The sequence below is a fragment of the Parambassis ranga genome, chromosome 5 (genome assembly GCF_900634625.1).
Source record: "Parambassis ranga chromosome 5, fParRan2.1, whole genome shotgun sequence".
NCBI lineage: Eukaryota > Metazoa > Chordata > Actinopteri > Ambassidae > Parambassis > Parambassis ranga.
This window is the reverse complement of record NC_041026.1, coordinates 14,903,687-14,925,175: the sequence shown is the minus strand read 5'-3', so window position 1 is coordinate 14,925,175 and position 21,489 is coordinate 14,903,687. Positions and strand designations below refer to the sequence as shown.

At 41.0% G+C, this 21,489-nt stretch overlaps 1 protein-coding gene across 3 annotated transcripts in view; it reads left to right on the top strand.

Annotated features, from left to right (window-relative positions):
• The window catches only part of arhgap9 (Rho GTPase activating protein 9), a 36,244-nt gene extending 16,120 nt beyond the window's left edge, over nt 1-20,124 (top strand). For 2 of the 3 annotated variants that reach the window (XM_028405989.1, XM_028405988.1), the window contains 16 exons: nt 238-327; nt 4,808-4,873; nt 6,849-6,989; nt 7,172-7,270; nt 8,590-8,651; nt 8,740-8,827; nt 9,147-9,242; nt 9,478-9,576; nt 9,762-9,867; nt 10,254-10,373; nt 11,352-11,450; nt 13,143-13,220; nt 13,530-13,583; nt 14,278-14,412; nt 16,690-16,795; nt 19,020-20,124. In XM_028405989.1, the coding sequence (XP_028261790.1) occupies nt 238-327; nt 4,808-4,873; nt 6,849-6,989; nt 7,172-7,270; nt 8,590-8,651; nt 8,740-8,827; nt 9,147-9,242; nt 9,478-9,576; nt 9,762-9,867; nt 10,254-10,373; nt 11,352-11,450; nt 13,143-13,220; nt 13,530-13,583; nt 14,278-14,412; nt 16,690-16,795; nt 19,020-19,206 (1,626 nt within the window). In that variant the 3' untranslated portion in view covers nt 19,207-20,124. The remainder of the gene's footprint in view (nt 1-237; nt 328-4,807; nt 4,874-6,848; nt 6,990-7,171; nt 7,271-8,589; nt 8,652-8,739; nt 8,828-9,146; nt 9,243-9,477; nt 9,577-9,761; nt 9,868-10,253; nt 10,374-11,351; nt 11,451-13,142; nt 13,221-13,529; nt 13,584-14,277; nt 14,413-16,689; nt 16,796-19,019) is intronic. The other variant, XM_028405990.1, reaches the window with a different exon arrangement.
• Nucleotides 20,125-21,489: the final 1,365 nt, after the last annotated feature.

Here is a 21,489-nt window from a genome sequence, read left to right as displayed (position 1 = left end):
CAGCCAAAGAACCTCGTAAGACCTAAAGGACAGCAGCCTGGTTGGCACTTTTTGTCTTCAGTCTTCAGTGCTGACTCCATGGTCAAATGACACAGTCTCCACAGTGCATCCTGCTGACACCTTTTCTTTTCTCAGTGCGCAGCCAGGTCGTCATATGATGCCATACCTGTTGTAGTCATAATAATATACGTTACATTGTTTGACAAACAGTGTTTTTATCTCTGGTTTCTGTGGCAGGCCGGTCCAGTACAAACTCAGACGCTACCGAGGGACACCAGCCATCTGTCACTGCCACTTTCTGATGCTGGAAATGGAACTATGCAAAGGGTAAATATATTTTTCTTTCAAAGAGGGTGAAGATTTTACCTTCCTTTGTGCAATTTACCAGACAGATTAGCTTTGTTGGTACTACCTTATTATTTCCTTCACAGTCACCTGTCACTAATGTGAGCCCTCTCTTAACTAAACTTGATCTCAGAAAAGTACAGATCTACTAATTGAAGTGGAAATTAGTATAGAAGGTGTGGGAAAGTTTTAGGTAAACTTTTAAAGGAGGTTTTTGTTGTGATGTCATGTTATTGTAATGTCTAAGAATTGTTCCTTGACTCTGTAAAATATATGGAATTTTTATTTTCTATGATGCATCATACTGAATGTTCTACTATTACAAGGATAAGAAAACCCTTTTTAACAAAGCCATTAAAGTTAACTACAGTTGTCCCTGTACAGCTAATGAGTATAGTCAAAGCTAGCTGGCTAATTGCCCTGCATTGCTCTTGGCCAGTTAAAAGCTACCATTATTCATATAAATATGAATAATGGTAGCTTTTAACTACCATTATTCAAAATACTATCTAATGTAGATATGATAGGCAGCTCTAAACAATGTAACAGTACAAAGTAAATTTACTTTGTACTGTTACATCGTTTAGAGCTGCCTATCATATCTACATTAGATAGTATTTTGCTACAAAGTAAACAAGCTGGATGTAGGTAGCTGTCACTCAAAGTGGTCACACCTTTAATAGACACCTTAACACATTTAAATCATCATCATCAACCCTAGCTAAGTGGAATACAAAACATAAGATGTGTGGGAACTGACTCATTTTTGGAGCCAGGCTCAAGTGGTGATTTGGAAAGCTGCACTCATCACTTCATATAATTACTGGCACAGAGATGTTTTATTAATAGATCTTATGTAAGATTTTTAAGCATGAACTGATGTACTTTGGAGCACTAACCTTTGTGGGACAAACGCACTCTCCCTCCTCTCTCATATGAATGTATCTGTGACCCAGAGAGCACACGGCGCCCAGACCAACACTGTGCGCCAGATTAAACTGGGACAGAAATGCTGAGTACGGCCAAATTAAAAAGCAGATTACATCTTTCTCGCTGTCCCATTATTTTACTGACCAACTCACTTATTTATTAACGGCCTTCTGACACACACTTTCTCCCAAATTATGGTTTTATTTGGGTTCATCCTCGAAGGTTATAACAAGCTAATGCCTCTTGATCTGAGATGAGCAGAAGCCATTAGGGCCACATGGAGGTAAACGGGGGAGTGTTTTAAATCTGCAGCATTACAACATGCTGCTAAATTCAACTTCCTGTTGACCTTAAACGCACACTCGGGCTCTCTGATGCTGTCACTCTAAAATATCCCAGAGTGTCATTCATTTTCACACCTGAAAAGGTTTTTGAGAATTTATGCATCAGTGACTAAAATTGACCTGTTCATCGAATCGGTGACGACATCAGCGTGGTAAAGTGACGCATGCGGCATGATCCAGATTGTTAGAGATAAGCATTTTGCATCTCAAGGTTGCATTGCCTCAACATTGCATCAGTGTTTCAAATTTAATGTTGCTCATCAAAAAAATACCCACATGATCAAAGCTGTGATTCCCCCCATCAAGTCAGCTTGAGATGCGTTCTGTTGACCTATATGTGTCACATTTTATTCTGTAGTACATGTTTTATCAAACAGGAACTGAACCATTGATTTATAATGCATACTGCATGCCACATGGGTTTATGACCCAGGTGTTAACAACCAGGTGGCCTATATTAATATAGTCAGCGTGAAACACTCTCTGATCTAGATTGTTATTTTTATCAAGCATTCTGAGTGCAATTTTGAGGCATCAGTACATCACCTGCACCTGTATTTCCTTCCTGTATGTTTTTTTTTTAACTTTAACTTCTTCTGAATGTTTGACAGAAGAGCTGAAATTATCAGTCAAACTATTTTCTATCTCAGTTTGTTGTTGTTCGTTTGACAAAACTAAACACTACATTACACTCACACTGTATTATCATTGCTGTAGATTATTGCAGGTTTTTAGTTTAATGCACACTTGAGGTTTATAAGAAGAGCTCAAAAGTCTCTTCATTAACGTTATCCATCATGTTCCAAATGTGTCCATTAAATTGATTTAAAGCTGAATGTTATTTACTGCCCTTGATCAGTGGTGGGAAGTAACTAAGTATTTGTACTTAAGTAAAAATAATAGTGCATACTTTATACTTTTACTCCATTACATTGTGCAGCTATTATCTGTACTTTCTACACTTCATTTTCACTACATTTCTACAGTGTTTGTAGTTACTTGTTACATTTTATGAATACAGTGCTGGACTGATGTGAGGTCAGACTACATGGAGGTGGTGTCACGCTGCCAGCTGTGTTTCTATAATGAGCCTCAGTCATGCTGTCGGTGCTCTGGCTCAGTTAGCTAACTAGTTAGCTACTGTCTGCTAACACAGATCCATCCATTAATGTGTCACTAACATTAATTATTAATTTAATCTACAGCAGGAATACTTACACAGTAAAAATGCTGAATGCCTGTTTTTATTAGCAGCCTCTCTGTTCACTTGATGCCCACAGCCTGCCTCATGACACACAGACCTGTCCATAGCTGCTTCTGGCACTGAAAATTTAAATTAACTACATACTGTCAATTTAAATTTCAAGATGATTTCTTTGATCATTTTAACCTGTTCAGTTAGCCTTTGCAGTGGAAATCATATATATGTATTCAGTCCATGAGTACTTTTACTTTTCATTCTTTAAGTGCATTTAAAAGTAAGTACTTAAGACTTGTACTTTAAGTAGGATTGTTGATGTAGCACTTCTACTTTTACTTGATTATATATTTTGCTGGGTAATTGTACTTTTACTTAAGTACCAAGCTTCAGTACTTCCTCCACCATTTAAAGATGTCACTTTTCCAGTAATTATTGTTCTTTGTTATAATTTTTACAAAAACAAAATGCTATTAGCTCTGTGTTTTACTGTGTAGTTGACTCAAGCAGTGTCAGCTGACCTGAATCTTTTGGCTCTCTATTCGTTCTTTGATGCTGAGAGAAAATGTTGCCAAGTCCACAACGATAACACCTTTAATATCACGTGTTATTGCAGCATTTCGTGGTTAGAAACTAACAAATTAAGTGCAGTTGAATCTATCTGTAGTGGTGAAACCTGCTGAATGATGATGTGTGGGGTTTTCTCCCTTTGCAGCCACATTTCCTGCACAGTCTAAAACCATGCAACACTGCCACTCTGACCTCTTGTGAGTGTTTTGGTCTCATCCGTCATCTCCTCCAATAAAACTTTCTTCTGCAGGAGCAGCTACACACTGTGCAGTTAGATGACAAATGACTGCTTTTTTTGTTGCTTTTTTATAATGAGTGGCAACTGTGCTCAGGTGCATTATCACCAGTCACTAAGTGTATCATCGGTTGGAGGCGTGTTGGAGGTGTGGCTCACGCTTTATATACAGAACCTGGGTGTAGATTCTTCTTAAACAATTACTAATTGTTTTAAATTAGTTCAATAATTTATTACTGATATGAAATAATGTGAGTGCTGGTACAATTACCTCTATGTCTCATGTCACTGTGTTGTTTCTCACTGAAGACCTCACACCTCACTGTTGGACTATGGTCAATGTCGCAATGTTACCAGAAGCCTGGTATGATAATTCAGTTGAGCGCACACCTTCCTGGTGTGCTGCTGCTGTACATGCGACCAGCTGATAAAAGTCAGCTTCCCTCTAGAATGGGGAAGTAGCCTGGGGCTGAAGCAGGAGGGACATCTGAATGATTTGTTTTTTTAGACATTTTCACACTCAGAAGAAACAGTGTCATGACATGAAATGACACAAGGTTGTGGACTTTAACTCAAAGGAGACCCAGCTGTAAGGACCAGAATTTTGACAAACAATCAGAATGAGCACCTATGCTGTGAGTGTCTGTGATTGTGTTGTGTTTTTTTTTATTGATTATTTGGATTTTAGGAAGCGTCAGTCAGTCTGTCAGTATAAATTATTCATTCAATTTTAGCGTTTCATTTTGAGACTGATGATACTGATGTTACCACACTCTCAAAAACTAAAAGGTTGATGTGACGTGTTTTTATGGACGCATGTGATGTGTAACTGTGTTCAGCAGCTAACAGTCAGCATGTTTGAGTCAAATCAGTACTAAAGGTTTCAGTCTTACTGAGCAGTAACTGCCTCTCATTAGTGTTAGGTGTGTGTGTGAGAGAGAGAGAGAGTATTTTTAGTTGGCAGGATGTTACCATGGGCTTCATGTCTGATCTTAACGGATTTGTCAGCATCTTTTTTCACATGGGTCTCATCCCATTTTAGATCTGACTAATTTTTATTTTAAATAACGGCACAACAACTACACAGAGAATAAAATAGACCTGTGTGAAAAATCTTAATATAATGTGACTGTTCAACCTCTCTCTCTCTCTGTCTCTCTCTCTTTCTTTCTCTCTCCTTTCTAGCTGTCACCTGACTTCCTGTTTGGGAGCCACCAGAGGAATACTGACAGTGGCTGGCAGATGAAACAGGTAAAAACTCCTCCTTACGTCCTGCCCTCCATTATCACCAGAGGAAATCTAATGCATGTCTCCTTGACTTTCTCCTTGTAAAAAAAAAAAAAAAAAGTAAAAGAAAAGCGCCCTTTACCAGTTTTGCATATTCTCCCTCCACAGCAGGCTGCATTTGCTTAACAAAATGGCACATCACAGAACTTTGGTTGACTTTGTCTGCCATCTTGACTTTGGCATACGGCCTCCACCTCCTGCATGTGAATATGGGTAGATGTATAGAGATAACCTTCTATTCTTTTCATGCTCTTTTAGGTGCATGTAAAGGCAACCCTTAGTGTTTTGTTAGCGTTTAAAGGGCTTTTGATGAAGGGTATTTTCCTCATGAAAATCAATGAACCCAGTTGCGTTAAGATTTGCAAAAACTGCATCTGCACTGTATTACTGTAGAATACATGAAAGTAATGCCAGCTATGCTCTTTAGATTCTCAGAGATCAGCATTTATGCATATTAAGGTGGTGAAATAGCAACTCATGGTGTAAAAAGAAAAAAGGCTGTTACCCAAGCAGTTCATACTGCAACATGTTGCATCACAGTGGGGTGTGGGTGCACTTGTTTTAAAGCCCTTTTAAAGGCCTCCTCTTAGCAAAGGAGCAGATTTGGCTCTTAGTGCTAATCCTGCATGCATGGAGGGAAGGCAAACATTAGGACGGATATTTAGGCTGATTGTTGAAACTAGGTTACAGGGATTGGGAAAGGTACTTAATTATGGCTGTTACTGCATGAAAAGTTGTGTGACTAGGTGCATTCCCGTGCGGCGGCCTTGCATACTTCTTTACATACATGCATGGGACTATAGTTTTGTATTTTTTTGGCATTTGAGCCTCACAACCTGTGTGAAAGACAGAATTCTCTTCAGCAGATAGCTCCAAAATATGGCAACTTACAGCAAAACAATGTAGACGCAGGATGAGCCACAGGAAAAATATGAATATTTGATTCTGATGAACTCTCTCTTTAATTAGTCCAAAGAAGGATGTTTCAAGATCCATACAACTTATGGCAGAAGGTGTTATGAGTGCTGCTGTTCTATGGGTAGAACTAAGAGTAGATAACAAGTATGCTATTGATGTAAAAGGCCGTTATTTTAACAAAGAGGCAAACAAGTGTGTGAATGATTGTGTAAGCCTGTACTCGCTGGTCTGACTGTGGCCCTGTTAAGCTTAAGTAATTAATAATAATAATCATCACAGTAAGGTCAAGTCAAAAACATATTTATTAACAAATAATGTTTTGGTTGTATAAGCAAGCCCATTGCCTGATTTTATGTTAAAAACTAAAATATGATGCGTGAAATAAGTGTTAACTGATCAACACGTTTTGCACGCTTGTTTGAGTCATGATCACACCCAGCCTGGGAAAGAAAACCTGTGAAATAATGAAGACTGAACAAACGAGTTGTGGTGTAAATGCACCTTAGCCTACTTGGTTTTAGCACCAGTGTTTTCCGTTTTCCATTATTGGTCCAAAATTGAGCAGCATCCTTTTCCAGCATCAAACATTTCCTCAGCTGCTACTTCTCTTGTTCTATGTGCTCTGTTCTCTCATACGTGACTCTTGCCCCCTTAAAATAGACGAGGCCACATGCACCAAAGTCTGTTAGAGGTGTCTGTGATGGTTTCTGAAATGCATTTAAACTGCAAAATCAATTTATTGTTTTGCTTTATTGTTTCTAATTTTTAATTGTTTCTCTCTGCACTCATTGCACTGTTGAACTCTGGTTGCTTCAGGCAAGACAATCAGCACTAAAATATACAGTGAATATAGTGTAAAGAAAAGGCTTCTTCTATTGTTTAAGAAAACAAACATACCAGCTCTCACAGGCTTTACAAAATACTTCATTTTAACTGTGCACACAGTAAGCCACAGGTTGCCTTCTCCCCTTGTTTACCTGTTGCACCCTTGACAACCTTCCCCCAACTTCTGACCCTATAGAGCATGCAGCGTGCCGCCTCCTCCGACACCCTGAGCACGATAGCACTGAGTAACACAGATGCCCGTAACTCTGCCCCTCTGCATGATGTCAAGCAGCAGCTCAGCCACTCCCAGTCTATGATCCTGCCTGAGAACGGCAAGGTATTCAGTGCCACAGCAGGAGCACACACACACACACACACACACACACACACACACACACACACACACACAAGCTTATGAGAGGAGGAAATGCAGAACAAACTTTATATAACAGAAAACACTCACACTCATACACATACACATGCATACATGGAAGTTAATGTCCACCTCCTGTTTTGCAGCTGGTCCAGCAGTGCAGAGATTACTCCTGTAATGTGACCAACATCGTGGTGGAGCCTCCATCTCCTGTGAGCTCTCCAGACAGCGATGGCTGCACACCGGTGAGGAAACGCCACATGCAGGCGAAGGAAACGATTAATACATAACAATACATAATCACATTTTCAGTGTGCATGCACTTTGAAGCATTACTTCACATTTTCTAATGAAGACAGAATCAGAATTCCTTTATTTATCCCCGAGGGGGAAATTCTTTTTGTTACAGACAAGAAGTTAAGATTGCATAGAGTATAAAATATAATAACATTCAACCCCTGAGTTTTATCTACAGAAGCATATTTACCACAGTGTACACCTTTACATTGTAAAAAGCATGGTATACAAGAACTGTATTGTATGTACAATGTCTGTATGACCATTAAAGTACAGCGTTCTGTAGTTTAATTAAACAGGCTGACTTAAAAACAAAAAAAGTGAAGTGTAGCAGATGTTGTGTGATATCTGCTGCTGACACGTGTCAGCAAAAAATGTTGAACAACACATAAAAACAACTACATTTTGAGAACCCCCCACAGCGAGGGCGTGTGGTCAGTACCTTTTTTTTTTTTTTAGAATTATCTTTATTTAGGACTTAGTCAGTGCCATCAGGAACTTCTTTGAAAACATCATTTGTCTAATAGAGGTCCTTTTAGATTATGCTGACTGGTCATATGTCAGTGGTTTTGCCTCGCTCCATGTGATGTTTGTGAGTCTTGTGAGAATCCAGCTCCCTCACAAGGTAATACACTGCATAAAGTAAATGTGGTCTGTGCCATAGAAAACGCTGTGTTGTGTGAGGACAAGATAAAGTTAATATGCTAAATATGATGCATACATCTGTTTGAGGTGATGCATTCACAGTGCAGGTAAAATACTATGCAATGATATTGATATAATCATACTGTACAAGGAAAAAAATATTTTTTTCACCACCATTATTTTTGAAACTCCTTCAGTTTAAGTCATTCAGTACTGAAAATATCCCAACCTCTTCAGATAAGGACATCTGTGTATTGCCTCTCACCTCTCTGCTTCACTTTGTTCCCCACTGTCTTTGTATACTGTACTCAACACTTATAACTTCATAGTCAGTGATAATTCTCTTCTGCACCTTAAACGGGGCCATACCGCAGTGGGAGATTTTAGAGCAGCCCCCCCTCCTGCTATTTTTTGAATGATGCAACAGTCAGTGTTAAATGGGTTTGCTCAGGATGCAGTGTATTACACAGTGGAAAAGCCCTCTGTGGTGCTTTACTAAAATTTCAGCATGTCCTTACATACTCTTTTTTCTTCTGTCCCTGGTTGTTTAGACGGATAGTGTCAGTGTGACAGTCTAAACATCAATGAATGTATTTTAAACTCTTTGAATGTGTTCCTCTAGGAGCTGGAGAAAGCAGGCCTTCTAAACAAGACAAAGATTGCAGAAGGAGGCAGAAAATTGAGGTCAGGTCACATTTTTTTACTGTTTGTGCTTCATACAAATATATAAATGCATTGGGTAGTTTTGACCTATTTGTATGTTGGATTGCAGGAAAAACTGGAGTCCTTCCTGGGTGGTGTTGGTTGGGAACAGTTTGGTTTTCTTCAAGGATCCTAAATCACAGACACCTTCCAGTTGGGTAAGAGCCCAGGGACACTGTGGTGATGTTAGTACATTCAGTAGTAGTAGATAGCAGCTTTTCTGTATGGTGGCCATTATATTATCATTAGACACAGTCTTTTAAGGGCAGCTGTCTCTGCACATGGTGTCATCACAGAGACCTTTTGCAGGTGTTAAATGTTGGTCGAACTGTGAGGAGTGAGTCAAATAGGGCAAAAAGTAGTGTTCCACCTTGTTTTTTTTTTTTTTTGAAAAGCATATAAGAGATGAGTCAGCCTATGAAGTGCTGAAAATAATTTTTTTTCCAAAATCATGCTATTTGTGTGCATGTATAACAGAAACCAGGGAACAGTCGTCCTGAGAGCAGCGTGGACTTGAGAGGAGCACAGCTGCACTGGGCCAATGACCTGTCCAGCAAAAAGAACGTCTTCAAGGTAAAAATGACCGAAAGACAGGTACTTGCTTGATTAAAGGGTTAATTGTAGTTGTGGGCTGAGACTATACCTGAACAACATAATGTAAAATCTGTCTGTAAATTGTTAATTTATCACTGAGGGAAGTGATAGTGCAAAGCTTCCTTTTACCATGAGGACTCTTTAGTTAGTGAGGAAGAGGAACCAGAGTGTTTCAGAGCAAGATGACAGGTAGTGTGTGTGTGTGTGTCTTTAGCTGAGGACAGTGACGGGCAACGAGTTCCTGCTGCAGTCAGAGACGGACTCTCTGATCAAAGAGTGGTACAACACCATCCAAAATGTCATCGACAGGCTGGTAAGAGACACACACACACATGCACACAGATGTGTTTTCAGTTAACTTCTCTCATAGTGATTTCTCTTTGGACTAAAATACTCCGCTCACTGTATAAAGTCGTATCTACTCCATTCATATTAAACCATACAGAGTATATCTCTATTAAAAATTAGTGCTTAAAATGTTTCAACTTTTATATCCAGGACCGTGAAAACCCGTTAGACAATGTCCTCTTGTACTCTCTGAGAAGAGCTGGCAGCGTAGAGATGCTGGACCACAGCGGAGACGAGGATGAGAGGAGAACATCTCGTAAGTCATCACCACATGACGCCTCTCATCTCTCCTTCCTTCCATCAAACAACCATCTCAGAAAGGCGCCCCTGCCCTCCACTCACAGCCTCTCTTTCCATCATCATCATCACTGTTTTTTTTTTTAAACTTCCACACAGGCTTCTTGCATCCCTCCATCCTGTCTTCTATCCTCTCCTCCATTCAGCCCACTTATATTTTCACACAGCCGCCCTGGCAGATAATCCCTCCATCAGTGCTGTCTCACCTCCGCCGTCGCCCAGCGCTCCCGCTTTTCATTCTCACCACCATCCCATCTCATCTGCTGTCAAGCCCCTCAGCCGAACGACCCGCACTTACCTCCTCCTCCCTCCCCTCCCTGTCTTCCCCCTCCTCTCCATCCACAGTCCCTCGCTCGTCATCCAACCTAGAGAACACAGAGAGGAAACGAGTGAAGACTCGACTGAAGAAGCTGATCTTAAAGAGACCTCCTCTGCACGCACTGCAGGAGAAAGGACTCATTAAAGGTGAGTTTCTGTTTGAAGCTGTAGAACCATTTAATTGCATCTATACTTTATTCAGAAGCAAAGGAAGATGTTCTGTGTCCTGCTTTCTGAATAAAGTATTTACAGGACTTTTTTTTGTTAAGTTAAAGAAATTTTGCTGAACTGCATCAAAGTTATAATGGCAGGCAGGAAATCTCAGCATTTATCCTGCAGTGATGCCACATCATGTAGTGAATGTGTGGTGCAATCCTCCCCAGCTGTTGAGTAAGAACTTTTCAAACTGATAAAGTTTTGCACACTACAATGAAAGCAGGAACCTGGTTAAATGAGTCAGATTTCAACCGCACCGAACACAGATGAGACTTGAGACCCACTAAATCTTTATGTCTGCCATTTAAATAAACAGAGCTGGCATCTTGTAAACCTAAGACAAAGATCCCCATAGACCTCCATAATAAAACAATCATATTGAGCTTAACCATCTGTGTCTGACCTCAGCTACATGGTCAGATGTGGCATGAGTTATGTGCAAGTTAAGTCTGCCCTGATTGGTCAGATCAAATAAGGAATGCAGGTAGTTCCCACCCTTTTAGAACCAGCTGCAAAATTGGACTAAAAACACCTCAGAAACACTGAATAATTTTTATTTCATAAAGATGATTTGGTGAAGCGTTTGTAAAAATAGGAAGCAGTAACCTTACTATTCATTTAAATAGCACATTCAATACTCATCAATATTATATGACAGTGTAATCCTCTGTGAGGTAGTTAGGAGCTGCATGATTCCTTTCAACCCTATAGCTATACAGTACAGTGCATGGGCTGCATTGCATCATCAAGTGTGAGCTTACACGTCTGCTGGGAACATAGTCAAACGTGGAGGTTTTCTCCCACAGTGAACTGCAAACTTATCAGTAGATTAACTTAAGCTTGGAGCTCTTACATCATGTCTCACAGACTTAAAAAGTGTGTTTGTGTCCATCTGTCATCGCCCCTCAGATCAGGTGTTTGGCTGTCGTCTGGAGATGCTCTGTGAGAGGGAGAGAAGCACCGTCCCTCGCTTCGTCAGACTTTGTACCGAGGCTGTGGAGAGGAGAGGTACAGTCGGTGCACGCACACACACACACATTAGGCTCCTGCTAATGTTGATCCTCAACACGAGAAAACACCCCGAGCCCCGTCCTTTGGAGCCTCACTTTGACAGCAGCTCTGAGCTCTCACAGCTCTGTGACATAAATCATCAAAGAGATATTTGCTGAAAAACGTTTGTGATTGGCCGACAAAATATCACACTAAAATGTTCAGATTCAGAGAAGAAGCCATGACAGCTGCCAGCCAGAGAAAAGGCTAAATGAGAGAAAATGGAGTTGTTTAGAAACTGTTCAGAAACAATGCAGCCATCAATATTTAACACAGAGAAAGAAGTCGATGTTTGGGGGCTTTAAAAACCTGGTTTTGATGAATTAAATATGTTGAGGGAGTAGTAGGTTCAGATCAAGACCTTTACATTAAAGGCTATGGCTCATGGGGGCAGAGTGAGAGAAGACATGTTGATAAATCTTACACAGTATGTCCTGTATAATTACTGTACTGGATGTGAGCTACAATTATCTTTTACATGATTAATAATTGATTATTTCCGATCAGAAAAGAGTGAAATGCACATTTCAATGTCATAGAAACCCCTTTAGAGTCCAAAATGTACAGATACAAAACCAGGAAATAGCCACATCCAAGAAGCTGAAACCGGTGCGGTTTTGCCACAGACAGAAGTGTTTTTATTTCTTTAATCAACATTTTTATTGCATGATATATGTACAGGTTAAAATAATCAAAAAAGCATCTTAAAATTAAAAATGACAGTTTGAAGTTAAATTAAATTTTCAGTACAAACATCTTTCAGATGTAGCTTACCCACTACCAGTTATGGGCAACTAGTCAAGTCTGTGTCATGGGGCAGGCTGTGGGCATAAGGTGAAGGGAGAGGCTGGTAAATGGATGATAATAAATGGCAACAAAAAATAGACATTTCCCATGTCTACTATGTATTTTAACTCATAAATCTAGCTGACAACAAGCAAAGTTTTTCTACTTTAGTTTAATGTTAATCAGCCCGTCACTGATGATGGTAGTTAGCGCACAGTAGCTAACTAGCTAGCTAACTAATAAGCCAGAGCACCGGTCGATCGCTATTGCTGTATTGGGCACCCGTGTTCTACACAAAAGGTGATAGCTGGGGTTAGCTGCAATCTGCAACCTCACCAACAGATGGCACTATGTCATACACTCTGGTCCTTTAAGTAATTAAAATGCAGAAAAACTCAACCAGAAGAGCAGAAAAGGATTATCTAACTTCAGAACTGGATGCTAATAATTTTACATTCTTTTAAAAAACCCTGACTCGGGCGAGTGTTGATCAGTCTTTTCATGGTTTCTGTTCTGAACAGGAAAAATGTCAAATATCACCAAAGTCTTGTGTCCTTCCTCATTTCACTGCCTGGCCTGTTTTAAAGCCTCTTATATTAAAACCAGTGTTGCAAAAGCAGAAATTTCATGTCATAATAAAATTATGCTGCTTCATCACACAAGCCAGTATGAAATGTCAAGAGGAAGTTTAGAAGTATTTATAGATGGGGTCATGTGGTCATGCAAAATGTTTTTTCCACAGGCAGACTGAGCGTGGCTGCCATCACATGAAAACAGTCAAATTCCCTCAGACCACCTTAAAATCTGAATAATGAGAGGTGACAGTTCAATTATGAAACTTTTTCTCCCTCACCTGTGTTGCAGGACTGGAGACTGATGGCATCTACAGAGTTTCAGGAAACCTGGCTGTGATTCAGAAACTACGCTATATGGTGAACCATGGTGAGGATGAAGGCGACTATTACTGATCGTTGTTGTGGCAACTGATTAAATCAGAAAAGGGGGAAATGCCTGAGAGAAGTAGGAGCAGATGGAACTACATTTTTATTGTTCTTTTCCAGCCTCTAAGCTTTAACTTTAAACCTGATCTGAAGCTGTTTTGTTTGAGCATAGATAATGTAATTAAAATATCATATACCATTCACAGCGCAGTCACACTATACCTGTTTGAAATCATCACTCATGACTTCATCTTTGGTAAAGAAAGGACGATTAAGAAAAGCCATCTGAGTAACTGTTGGGTTTTTGCAGAGCGAGCGGTGACCACAGACGGTCGTTACATGTTCCCAACGGAGCTGGTGCAAGGTAGATTCAGGCCAACGATGGAAAACAGCCGCTTTCATTCACATCTTTTTTAGACTGCTTCTTTCTTTTTTTTTTACCTAATGTGACGAACACCTCAAAAAACAGCCACAGACTGGCATGCAGAGCTGAGCTGCAGCTGCAGACAAGCATCCGGCAGTTTTCTTCTTTTTTTTTTTTTACGTTGTGCTACTATTTGGTTAATGTATGTGTGTCCCTTAGGCTTTTTTGTGCTTTAAGTTTTCTGATGTAATAACATGCAGCAGGTTGTACAGCAAGTCCTCACACAGTCCATGGCTGCCACCATGTGGATGAAATGGAGTAGTGAAGCACTCTGATCCCACAGCACTGAATAATGTCTCTTATCATCAAATACTACAGACTCCACTCATGACACTCAACTCAAATTGAATTCTTCGGCTTTTATTTTCCAATTTGAGAAACATTAGTCAGTCCTGCTTCGAGCGTGCTTTGTCGTTTAAAGTGTGTGTGTGTGCTTCTGCTCATACTTTCTCAGACCATCTCTATCTCCCTCCAGCAGCTGCGCGCCTTCATGTTACGCCTCAGCGCTGAAGTGAATTCACACTCTGCTCGTGTTGAACAATGCCGTGGCTGCAACTCTAACTCTCGCTAATTCAAACTCATCATTTCACTCTCTCTGACCTCCTCTTTTCCCTCCTCTTCCTCCCTGTCTCAGAGGAGAAGCTGAATCTGGATGAGAGCGAGTGGGAGGACATCCATGTCATCACAGGAGCTTTGAAACTTTTTTTTCGTGAGCTTCCTGAGCCCCTGGTGCCCTACGGTTTTTTCACCGACATCGTGGAGACAGTCAGTAAGTGATGAGACTGTTTGCATTATTCGCTGAATGTAATTAACTCCACAACATGCAGCACTTTAGTGTCACCTCATACAAGTTAGTCCATCATAACTATAGTGACTACTGTGACTTCACACAGTACACACCAGCACATTAGGAAAACGTCCTCCTCCATGTTAGTATTTGTGCAACACAAGCAAATACTTGCAGGGCTTCCTTCAAATTATGTAGATTGACAGGCTAATTATGACCTAAAGGTTAAGGAATAATGCACCCAGCATGCTAAACAAACAAATACAACCTAATAACATTTCCACTGATGAGTAGCCAGCATGGGTCGACTTGGGCGGTGTGACTCTGCCGCCTCACAGCAAAACTGGGGCCTTTCTGTGTGGAGTTTGCACATTCTCCCCTTATTAGGTTGTTTGCAGACCCTAAAAGCCTCCTGCCCATTGACAGCTGGGATGGGCTCCAAAGCAGAAAGAGAAGGGGTAGATGATGGGAGTGTGTAAATTTAAATCACAAAGCATTATATGCCCGCTGTTTTTTAGGGCCCACTGGAAACATTTTGGGCGGCACGGTGGTGCAGTGGTTAGCACTGTCCCCTCACAGCAAGAAGGTTCCCGGCTGTGTGGGTTTTCTCCGGCTCCCTCCCAAATTCTAAAGACGTGCTTTTTAGGTCAATTGGTGACTCTGTAGGTGTGAGTGTGAATGGTTGTCTGTCTGTATGTTGCCCTGTGATGGACTGGTGACCTGTCCAGGGTGTACCCTGCCTCTCACCCATAGATAGCTGGGATAGGCCCCAGCCCCCCTGTGACCCTGCACTGCAGGACGAAGCAGGTTCAGATAATGAATGGATGGATCATGGAACATTTTATTGTTATTTTCTCCAATTGCAGGATGTTTGTGTTTGTGTTGCGTTGGGCATCACCGTGTTATGTACAACTTCAGCTGCACAGTGTAGTTTGATAGAAACTACTTCTTATTACAAGGTCTATGGAGTTTTATGAATAATAAAGTTGTGATTTCAGAAGATATTTTGGTGCTTCATGCATTACAAGATGGATAAATAGCATAAATAATAAATAATAAATGCATACCACAAGGAAGACATGAATGTTTGAAGTTGGACTGTGTTCAGCTCTTAGTCACTGTGCCAACAGCAACAACAGCATTTTTGAACATAAACATACGTATTTAAAAATGAGCAAAAATCTGCTTTAAAATTGAGATTAAACACTGTTTGCTTTCTTTTTTTTTCTTTTGTCTTTTTGTACTTTTACTAATTTCCTGGCGATGGTGCAATGATCTTATAATTACTCCTCCTCTGATGTCACATTATTCTCAACACTCACAACCCTGCTGTGGACTTAATGAGTCAAAACTGGGGTAGTCTTGGTTAGAGAATTCACTTGGGCGTTTTCACACTTTGTCAAAGTGTGGTTAAAAGTAAAATTTCTCAGATGTAGAATGCACTAAATCCACAGGACACCTTCAGAAAGCGATGCCACATTTATATATATACAAATATTATGAAAGATATACGGATACGATAAAAGAAAATTGCGAGAATCCCAAGGCGCGAGAAGAATAATTACACACTGACAAAAACTGGAGCTGTGATGAATTAAAGTCGAGTGATGGTTTTACAATCTTTGAGTATAAATCTTTACATTTTAGTTTGAATTTGGACGCCATAATTTAAAGGATAAGACCGGTGTTTTTTTTTTCTCATACATACAACGCCACAAAAAGACTTAAACCAACAATGTTTCCGTTCGTCTTTTTAATACTTTACAGGCCTGCCGACGCTTTCTGCGGCCTACTTTGAAAGCGTAAATCTTAACAAATAAGCCACAGTTATGTAGGGCTAAATATTTTCTCAAAACAAACGCGCACTTAAAGTAAAATAAGGTTTTAGTGTAGTATTTAGAGCAGTTTGTGCTGAACTCAAAAAAGGTCATCAGGCGCACACAACACAGTTTAAACACACAGATACATACAACTGTGTTCAATCTTCTGTGTCCATATTATCTTTTACTTACAGGCAGAAGATAATGTGACATTTTGAAATAAATTACACACAAAATTTGCATGTAAGACATAAAAACTTATGATAAATGTATGTATGTGTTTTTTTCCATCAGCACTTTACTGTTTATCAAACCACAGTGGTGATAATCGCACGCCTGCTCTATCAGATGAGATGACAGATATGTAAATTGGGTTTTAGAAGCTAATAGTGCATGACGATGAACGCAAATGATGACATATGTTGCCTATGTGTTGCAGAGATGTCAGACTACATGGACAAAGTGGATCGTTTGAAGTGTCTGGTGCTCAACATGCCTCCTCCAAACCACGACACGCTGCAGTTCATGTGCCGCCATCTCAGACGGTGAGAGGACGGAGAGGATTTGTCTTTTATTTGCTTTTTATTTGTCTCTGTTGGTTTCTGAGTTCATTATGCACCAAGGTTTTTGGCAGTAATGGAGTGAACCAGATGACCTGGTAGGAAAGGAACAATCTCTTCCTCATAACTTTTCTTTTTAACTCTGACCACAAGAGGGGGTAGTTCCCCTAGCTGGTCATAGGAATTCTTTGGCCGTGGTGGTCAAAGTGTGCCAGCGCTGCACCAGGATCACACTGTTGTTAAGTTTGGGTCCCTGTGAAGATGAAAAGGCTGGAGGAAGATGAATGGTGTACGAAGTTCTGGGAGCCAGTTCCTTTTACAGTACATAAAATGTGTGTTTTTTACCGCCTATGGTTTTTCCTTCCACTCCAGGGGTGAGCGTTCGTGTTCTGAGGCCGATGTTTGTGCCAGGGTGTGGTGGGCCCTATGAATTTGTCAACTCTGTGTCTTTCTCTTATTTTCTCTCCGCTGTCATTCCTTTCTCCCCTCATTCTGTTTCTCATTTATTATCTCCCAGCTCAATCACCCCCCTCGCCTCCTCTGTCCCTCGCTCACAACCTCCTCCTCCTCCTCCTAACTTCCTCTTCATCCTCTTCCTCCTCCTTTCTTTCTCCTTTTCCTCTTCCTCGCCTCCTCCTCCTCTTCTTCTCGTCTCTTTCTCTTTTTTTTCCTCCCTCCTCCTGTTCCTCCCCCTCCTGCTCTCCTCCTTGCCTCGAAGGTCCCATGGGAGCCTTGTGGTTCGTCTGCTGGAAGGCATACCAACACCACCGCCGCCACCACTGGAACCTCTCTCTTTTCTCTCTCTTCGGCCTCTTCCTCGCTCACTCGCTTCATTTTTTTTCTCTTCCCTCTCTTCTCTCTCCCTTTTTTCCTCCTCTCTGTTTAATGTGGAAGTTTTGAGCAATTGCTGGCTGCTTCTGTGGCTTGGTGGGAATGGCATTTTTAGAAGAATGCCTCATACTGTGGCTTTAACCCATTCCTGAGTCCCCCCCAATCACACACACACACATATACACTCAAACGCACCAACATAGGTGGATACAGCCAGTGGATTTAGAACATTTCTGAGCATGAATCTGCTTCGTCAAAACCAGATTCATGGATCTGACGCGGCACGAACAGACAAACAGGGTTTGTAGAATTATAAATATGTCACATCCTTACCACAAGTCATACAAGTCTATGAGACTGCAGCACTAATGTAAAGCTAATGTTACCATGCTCACAAGAACAAACATGACGCATCAGAAGCTGCACTACTGGTATAAAATGGTAACATTATCGTGAGGAGTCAGAAATCTTGTGAACTGACAAAAAGAAGCACTAATTAGCAACACATACACTGCTAATCTGGGCCATTAGTGAACAATGGATGACAGATTCCTGTGCTGCTGAAATACAAACAAGTCAATTTCCTCCTGATGAGTTTGGCTGAAAAAAATTTTAATGTCAGAATGTTCAGAGGATGTTCGGCCTGTGACAGATGGGCTGAACATTTCTGTTTCTAGAGTATGCAGCAACAGAATCACTAAGAATGTCAGATTAAATCCACCTCTTTCTCTTTAGAAGCAATAGAATAAGGACCCACTTCTATCTTGTTAAATGGACCCAGAAACAGGAAATGACTCCTGAGCGTCTTGTACGGTAACCGTGTGGGCGTCAGTACATTTTCATATTACAATCCAATATCTTAGTCTGGTTCTAACGACCACCAGAATGAAAGGCAGGCATGATTCTATATGATATCCTGTAGAGGCCAAAACAGTTATTGTAGTAGGCTGTACATGTACTGAGGTCTGTGGGGATTGACTCAGTTTTGTAGCAAGCTGGAGTGGTGAGGAACTGGAATGGCATTTTTAAGTTGAGGGTGCAGGTCAGGCAGGGTCTGCTGTTAGTGTCCTAAAAGGGGTGGAGCAGAGGTGACACCCATCGGACACAGAAACAAAAAGTTAGTCTTCGAAACAAAGTTCATCACATTCAGGCTTTCCCAATGGTGACATGACATTGTTTAGTAGATTTCATAACCCTTCATCCAGACATTTTACTCTACACCACAAATGTCAACTTGAGGAAATGTCAGGGATCAGCATCCACTAGTTACTGCGATATTTAAGTCGGTACCAGAGCGGTGGACCAACTGACACTTGGATACTCAGGACTAAAAATTAAAATGTGTTTTGAATTTCATTGACATTCGATCTTTCTGCAGTGTGTTGGAGCATTCAGATGCCAACAGAATGACCACACAAAACATCGGCATCGTGTTCGGGCCGACCCTTATGCGCCCAGAGAGGGACAACGGCAACATGGCAGTGAACATGGTCTACCAGAACCAGGCGGTGGAGCTCATCCTCACAGAGTTTGACCACATCTTCGGAACAAGAGGCTTCTCTTGATCTTTTCAGACAGGAGGATGGAGGGCAGGGAGGGTGTTCAGAGTGCTCCTTCACATCAGACAAAAGCACAAGTATTACGGCCTTCATCCTCTTTGCCTGTTGACTCATATGGTGTGAAATGGATTTCACATCAAACGATAATTACGGGGTTTTAAATAAAAGAGAGAAAGAACTGGGACAGAAAGTTGCTAATCATGACATCTGGCCTCCATATAAAGCCATGTTAAAACAATAATAGTAAAACAAGCCAGTTTTAGCTGCAGTACTTGTGCCTTTGACTGCAGATGTGGAGCTCTCTCCGGTGTGTCCTGGAACAGACGCCTCCTTGTCACTTCTCCTTCATGTTTCAGACTGAGTTTTTTATTAAAAAAAGCCATAAAAGAAGTGATAAATGTCCTGCAGCTATTCAATTATTGATCAAGGAGGGAGAGAGTGTCTTAACGTAGCACTGAAACTTAGCAGAACCATCTCACTGTGAAAACAACATGCACCAGCATCTCTTTTTAAATGATGACAGGACAGACCCCACCTGCAGTATATATATGTGTATGTTTGTGTGTGTGTGTGGGGTGGGGGATACGTCAAAGAAGGAAGCCATGTAAATGTTTAAATGAAGTGTGGGGTAGACGTGCCAACTGGGCAGCAAATGTTTCTCGTACTGTGTTGACCCCTCAGAGCTTCCCTGAGTGTACAAATCTATTTTTATTAGTGCAAATTCCTCATTCTAAGTTAAAAAAAATATTCAACTGTATATATGTGAAATACTGTCTTTGTCAACTAGTAGCACTTTGTATACGCTGTGATCTATATATACTGTATTAGCCAAACTCAAACTGATACATTTGCTTCTTTTTTTAAATGAACAGTGTGTTGTGGACCTGAAACTCTCCTCCAATAAAAAAAGAAGAAAGAAACTGATTTTTGTTTCATGATTTTGTTGAGGTTGTTTGTGTTGAACGGCGATGGCTCGCGTGAGAGATAGTGCAGGTGTGTGGAGGTATGTGGGCCTCGGAGACTCGGCGGGCGGAGGCATCCCCTGTGATTGGTGCAAAAAAAAAAATGCTGCTTTTAATAACAGAACAAAAGGGGAACTGGAAATGCATATGTTTTAAAAATGTGGATTTCCCCCCCTCCCAAAAAAAACCTCACCCCCCCACCCCCTTCACTCTCTCTCTCACTCTTGTGGCTTGGGTAATTTTATATTGACTGTGGGTTTGGCAAAAGACAAAAAAGAGCAGAAAAGAGGCACTGCTGGGGAGGGAGGGGTGAAGAGGAGGAGGTGGGGGGGGGGGTGTTGGGCGGGGATCCTGCAAAGTTTTATTAGATGTTTTTATTCATTTTTTTACGTTTGTATTGTTTCGTGTCATGTGGACGTGTCAGGAGGAGCTGACTGATGATTCCAATGACGCCTTTAAGTTCAATTGGCTTTTAAAGGTATTTCCACCTTAAACAGGCAAACCACTGTGGTTTATTTGATCCAAAGCCATCATACATGCAGATCTGATACCATCTTCAGGTCTTCAGGTCTTCATTCGCCCGAAAAATTTTGAAATTTGCTGACTTTTGAAATGCACATATAAAAATGGCTCTATAGCGCCCCCAACGCGTAGCCCCTCTGGCCGGTTTGACACAGGATTATGAAAATTGGCACACATATGTATCACCTCAAGACGCACAAAAAAGTCTCTTGGACCCCCCCTCCAAACCCAACAGGAAGTCCGCCATTTGAAGGTTTGTGGCCATTTTTGGCGATGTGTGACCCTGCTGCCAAACTTTTCACGCCTCGCATACTTCAACGGATTGAGCTGAAATTCGCCGTGTCCACTCAGGACACCATAGGGAATAGACGCATTCCAAAACTCTTACAAAAGTCTGACGGTGTGGCCGGGGCGTGGCCTCAAAGTTTGACCATTTCTGAGGACACAGAAAGTCTCTATAACTTCTTCGTTTTCTGTCCGATCTGTATGAAATGTCACATGTATGATCAGAGTCTGACCCTAAACACATCTATACAACAATATTGAGGCTTTGACAGAGCGCCACCTACTGGCTACACAAAATGTTGTGTTTTCATAGGTTTTTCTGCCTGCCCCCCTGGCCTGTTTTGAGCAGGGTCATGAAAATTGGTACACATGTGTATCACCCCAAGATGCACAAAAAAGTCTCTTGGACCCCCCCTCCAAACCCAACAGGAAGTCCGCAATTTTGAAATTTCTGTTAATTTTTGGCGATTTGTGACCCTCCTACAAAACTTTTCACGCCTCGCATACTTCATCCAAATGA